The 6,240-nt window shown below is 37.0% G+C and overlaps 1 protein-coding gene across 1 annotated transcript; it reads right to left on the bottom strand.

Annotated features, from left to right (window-relative positions):
- Positions 1-1,593: 1,593 nt before the first annotated feature.
- LOC136419231 (zinc finger MYM-type protein 1-like) lies at positions 1,594-4,240 on the bottom strand. Its single transcript, XM_066405436.1, has one exon. It carries the CDS (start codon positions 4,004-4,006, stop codon positions 1,880-1,882), a length of 2,127 nt encoding a protein of 708 aa, XP_066261533.1. The 5' UTR covers positions 4,007-4,240; the 3' UTR covers positions 1,594-1,879.
- Positions 4,241-6,240: the final 2,000 nt, after the last annotated feature.

The following is a 6,240-nucleotide window of genomic DNA, read 5'->3' as shown; positions in this document are numbered from 1 at the left end:
AAGCTACCTCTTTGCAGAAAAGGTTCGAAGATACCTATGAACCGACAGACCTTGAAACTGGTAAGTTGGATTCGCTCGAATTTTTCCCAAAATTCGGGAATAAAGTCCTCGGAAACAACCGTGATTACGTGCCGAGTCTCCCACTTTTTCTGGTCCCTTGGGCCCTTTTCCTCATATAGCCGGTTTTTTGATTTATTAAACTTGTGTAAAATTGCCTCGTTTCCAGGTCACGTGATCGTCAAAAGAACCACATGTGGATTTGGGAAGTGGTCCATTAGAACCCTGAAATTGAATGCTTGTGCCGCCCGTTGTATTAGCATGGGTAAAAGGAGTGGATATTGCACTAGGAAAAATTTTTGTAAATGTAGAAGATAAGAAACAGGTATTTACATAACAAAAAAAAATAGTAACACTTAATGCAAAGAAATGAAGTATAGAAACGAATCGCAGATGAGGGTGGCAATCACACAGGTGTATTAAGGGATTTTCTTGCGAGTTATGTACACTATTTTTTTCACGACCATGGACCATATACAAAAAAAAAAAAAAAAATTTACCCGGGTCGGAATCGAACCCGGACCATCAAGGCGGAAATCCATCACTATTTCATTGTTGCAGATCTGCGCATGATCGTTTTCACAATGGCGGCAATGCTTTTGACATTTAGTGACATATTGTCTAACTTATCTTAACCTGTTCAGGGTTTCAAATCAGAGGTAGAACAAGAAAACAAAAAGAAGGATTTTAAATATTTAACAACAGTAGACTTGTATATAATAGGTTTATTCGATAGATCCAGTTTGGTATCTACCAAATAAATAACTAAGTAATCCTATATTTACAGTGATACACTTAAACCTATTTGTAAAACCAACGATAATAAATTATAGTTTTATATCAATACTGAGTTATGCCATGTCAATTAACATAAAAAATGCTAACGAGGTAAGAAATGCGTATACAATATTTTTTACCTTCATCTCAAATTTACCTTTTGAGAAGACGACAACATTGTGAGACGCATCAATGTACAGGATGTCCTAACACACAAAAATAATAAGGTTTTGTTTTGAAAACAGCATTTCAGGACAAGCAATCTATACACCCATAACAATCCTTTAAAGCCACAAAAAAGTGCTCATACTCACTTATACAGGGTGCAATATATTATTAAGGAGATATTTCGTGGAGCCATAATGGTTTGTAAATAAATAAATAAATTCTAGTAGATCCGTGGTGGTGGTAAAGTTTCACATTTTTTCCATATTTTGCATTTTTTTCGGGTATGTCTTGAATTTAATTTTTGAAAATGTACAATGTCAAAAATCAAAACAAAATTATTAAAATGATTGAAACTCACACATGTCATCCTAGATTACAGACCGGAATATAGACTGAAAAAGATACGAAAATACTGGAAGAGACCAAAAAGCTAAAAAATTTAAGAAGAAATTTAAATTTAGTAACATAATTCATATAAGGTGTTCCAAAAAAAAATACAAAATATAAAACAGTACATAACCCAAAAAACATGCGTACCCTGTGTATGGCCACAGACGATTTTGACATTTTGTTGTAATGAGTCTTAAAGAAAATAAGTGTATGAAATTTCAAAAATTTAATTTAAGGTGTACGTGAGGAAAACGCAAAATATGAGAAAAAATGTTAAACTTTGCCATTCTGTATTTCGAAAATACTGCATTTTTAGTCATTGGTCTATTAGTATTTTTTTATTATTTTGCGAAGTATTATCTCTTCCTGAAGTATCTCCATAATGATATATAACACTCGGTATACTTATAACAATCCTTTAAAGCCAAGAGAGAGTGCTGATACTCATTTATATTACCAACAGAACGCATTAACAACAAAAGCAAAATTAAACTTTCCTAAAAACAAATTCCAACCTTTTCTTCTTGGTGGCAAACAAATTGATGACTTTATGATTAAAATCATCAATATCATTAAGAAAGTCCTTCTCCACTGACATGGCACAAAGAGCATTCAAGTCACTAGCTCTCGCACTATTAGTCAGGAAAGTCTTGATTTGCTTCAACACAGAAAAACATCTTTCTGCCTCTGTCGTCTCGATGGGCATGGTGCTCAGCACACTTAAAAGTTTAATCAGTTCTTGGAATGCAGACTCCAAATCGGCGTCCGAGACCAAGGCCAACAAAGGGACAACACCCGAAATGACCCTCAACTCGGGCCTCTCGTAAACTACCTGAAGCTCATTTGTAATCTTCTGTTTGTCTAAAAAACGAAATTGCTTTATTGTGTCATCGAGAAATTTGCTAGGGAAGCTCATTCTGTATTCTTTGAAGCTGCCAACTCTGAATAAATTAGTAGCGTTGAGGTAGTCGAGGGAGGTGAATCTGGAGGTCACATGCCGGACTATCGCATTGCAAATCTCCATAGCTTCCTCTTTTCTTTTGTCCCGGTTAAGGATCTTAGGTTTCTTCGCCACATGCTCATCCTCATCATCATCAAAATCTGGATTTGAGTTAATTTCATTCTCAACTTCACTAATCAACACATCAATCTGCTGCTGAATACCATACAGTGCATTCTCAAACCTCTTCAACTCTTCATTCTTCTTGTAGGCATCAATCCCCTCTTTTTGCATGTAATTGAAGACTGAAACTACATGAGGAATGATTTTGTTGAAAATCCCCAGCCAAAATATGAAATGCTTGTCTTGTAGTCTGAACTTGTAGCCGCCAGCTTGGTTCACTGTAGCGTCATTAGCAGACTTCTCTAGGAAATCCATCACCATCACCAAATCTCTTCGGTACTCGTGAATGGTTTTCACTCCAAGGCCGGAAGCATCGAAGTCCCATTGAGCAACGTTGGAATTTCTTCTCTTTTGGACCAGTTCGTTGAGGATATTGGTAACTTGTGGAGAATTGCTGATGAAGGAGCAGATGCTGCAGAGGCTGGAAAAAAAGATTCTCGCTTGTTTGTTCACGGAAGCTGCGCTGGATATGATTAAGTTCATCGAGTGTCCATAGTAGTGGACATATCTTGCTGAAGGGTATTTTTCCTTTATTTTGTCAGGGATTAATCCCAAGGAACCACTGACAATTGAGGGCCCATCATAGCTGACTGAAACGAGCTTCTCTTGGTTTTGCCCGATTAACACTTCGAGTTCTTGTAAAACGCTCCGAGAAACTCCTTCTGCATCGCAAGTTTCTGGATGCAGTATGTTCCAGAAGTGCTCTACAGGTTTTCCATTGAACAGGTACCGTACTATCATTACCAGCTGACATTTGCAGCTGATATCGTTGCTCTCATCCAGAATCACGGATAAATACTCCGCACTCTTTATTTGCTTCATGATTTCTTCTTTGTAGACCCCAAAAATGCACTCTAAAAGCTCTTGAAGGATATTCAACGAAATGTCCTTAAAAAACGGGAATTTTTCTATGAGTTCTCTGTTTTCCTTAAACAGTTCATCAGTAAAATTGATCAGCTCCTTGAAGCTGTTTTGGGACGCTTCTTGTCCCCTTAAAGCCAACTCAAAGGCCCCGCAAAATCTAATGCTGCTGATAATTTTATCCAAATCATGCCGGTTTTGCCTAACTTGCTCATTTTGCTTCAACAATTCGGCCCTCAGGGAAGAATTCAACAGAATTTTAATGTCGACTTTACCGAGCATGTTCAGACTGAACATGTTGTGCAAGTGCCTCGGGCTGCGCTCATGTGACTTAATTTTCTCCCAAATGTGTATCAAATCGTCCACCCCCTTCTCACTCCAATGCTCATCCCCCCCGTACAAAACACAAGGGAAACAGTACATTTTATTAGTGATTGCGCAGCCGCAGATCCAGTTGCTTTTATTATACAACACCGGGTTGAATTTGCGCGATCGGTTGATTTTGTCGCTCTGCGTGGCCTTGGTGATGTTCAAATCGGGCGTGTCGCGGCCCAAGGCCTTGATCTTCAATTGGTCCTCCACGCAGAACTGGGTGAACTTGTTTATTAACAGGAAACTTACTTTGTTCATGATGATTTCTAGAATCCGCACAAAAAGGTTGCCTGGCGCCCTTCAAGGCTATCGCAGCGGAATACGCACAAGCACAAACCGAGCAAGCTACTAAACAACTGAATGAATACCGTATGATGTCGTCATAGACGGACGTTAAACCGACGCGGAGTGAGATCGTGGCACAGCCCGGGCGTTGTCGCCGTATTGCCAGATTGACACGGTTTTCGTTGAGAAATCGCGTTATATGCGCATTTAGAAATTAGAAGCGTCTTTTATTGCCTGCGTTTAGTGGCAACGTTGGATATAGTGCCTAGTGTCATTAATAGCCCAACTAACAGTTTTACAATTTTAAGATTTAACTAGAATTACGATTTATCATTATTGTGTAACGGTTTCTTTGCGATATACTAACTTCATAGAAGCTCCACATAAATTTTAATGCTGTTCAGTATTAGTGTCAGTTAGAGCACTACTTTGCTAATACTTTGATGTTATATTGCTTGAATGTCCAATAAAATTATTTTATTATTATCGATAGGGTTTTTCCGCACCTATTATAAGATGTTCCCTGCAATTGTGACAAACTCGTTTTATTACCGTTTTATAAGTACCTATGAAGCGTTAGTGGTTAAAGTCTAGGAGGAAATTTGATCTCATGTCTTTATACTCCCTGTGTAATTTTGATGGGAAATTTTCCAAGCCAATTTTGTGGATTTTGTTTAAAACAATTTAGTGCGTAGTTCTCTCTGTTTGTCCTTCCCAACAATAATTGTTTTAATTAGGACCTCCTGCTTTTAAAATGAATAAGAAATATGTATCTGTATCAACGGAAAACCCTTAAAAAAGTTGAATTTTTCGTAGAAAAGTGAAGCCAGCTATAAAGGTAAAGTGTATTTTACAAAACACTTTAGCTGTATAAAAGCTTCCTGTGAGTGTCCTCAAAACAAATCAAATTCTAAGATAATCCATTTATTTTATAAGCATTTTAAGTGGGAATTCCTTATCGAATGACAACTAAATAAATACGAACTAAATTTTCTAACAGTTTCATGATCAGGGTCGGACGTATTCACGAAGTAACAGGTTTTTAATTTACTTGGGTTCAAGATCGAATCAAGTGCTCGCGCTTGATGGAGGTAGAATGTTAAATACCTATGCAGGATTTCCCAACTCTATTTAGATGCTTAAGATCATCGCCCTTGGATGTCTAGAAAAAAAAAAGATTTATAGTGAAAAGTGATGGTTAATAAGTGGATTTTATGGATTAAAATAGCCCTGATTCCGTGGTAATAGAAGTTTAATTTAATATACAGGGTGTCCGTTTTTGGACTTTTACCATAGGAATCTCGGCAACCATAGGACATACGAGGTCGATTATATTGATGCAAAATTGGGCAATTTGGAGTTTAAGAATATATAATTTTAAAATTTCAAAAATTCCGATGACTTTCGGAACTGGTCGACGAAAACTGAAATTTTGGAAAAACTTTTTTTATTTTTCCCTTAGCTTATTTGGCGAGCAAATTCAAAGCAATTGATACCTTATTATTGCAACTTTTCCTCTTCTACAACTTACACTGTCATACTGGAAATCCGACGTTTCGATTTTCGATGATCATCATCAACATTGTTTTTCTTACGAGCGTCATCTTAGATTTTCAAATTCTTGTATTCAGCTTTTTTTTTTATTACAATGATACATCACATGTTAATAGGCTCAGTCCTGCAGTTTGGTGCAAATATCAAAAATCCTGTTTGTGCAAAGAATGCCGCTCACTTTAATCTATTATCTATTATCTATCGTTTATGAAAGTATCCCTGAAAATTAAAAAACTTGATGGGACTTAAAAACGCATGCGCAGTGAATGCGTGACAAGTGTCATATCAGACGTCGCTTTGGGTCAAACTTTCAAAACGCCATCTGTGTTGAATGACGAGTTACTACTGTCGGTAAATATCAGATGGCAGATAATTGGTAATCGGAATGGTCCAAATTATATGAATAAAAATGTCAAAATTGCGTCATATTATGAGTGATTTCATCTTATATGGTGTAGATGGGAACACAAAAAGGATCTATTTTGAGTAGTGCGCTGTTAATAGTTCAGATGTGAAATCAGGGGTAGATCATAGATGAGTGTAGACCCTCTATTAATCTTCACAAGCTACACAACGGACTTTATATACCGTTTTGAAGCATACGGAAGGAGATTTCTATAACATTCAATAGAGCATCATGAAGCAACGCCTGT

The sequence above is a fragment of the Euwallacea similis genome, chromosome 2 (assembly GCF_039881205.1).
Source record: "Euwallacea similis isolate ESF13 chromosome 2, ESF131.1, whole genome shotgun sequence".
Classification (NCBI taxonomy): Eukaryota; Metazoa; Arthropoda; class Insecta; order Coleoptera; family Curculionidae; genus Euwallacea; species Euwallacea similis.
This window is presented reverse-complemented; position numbering and strand designations above follow the sequence as displayed.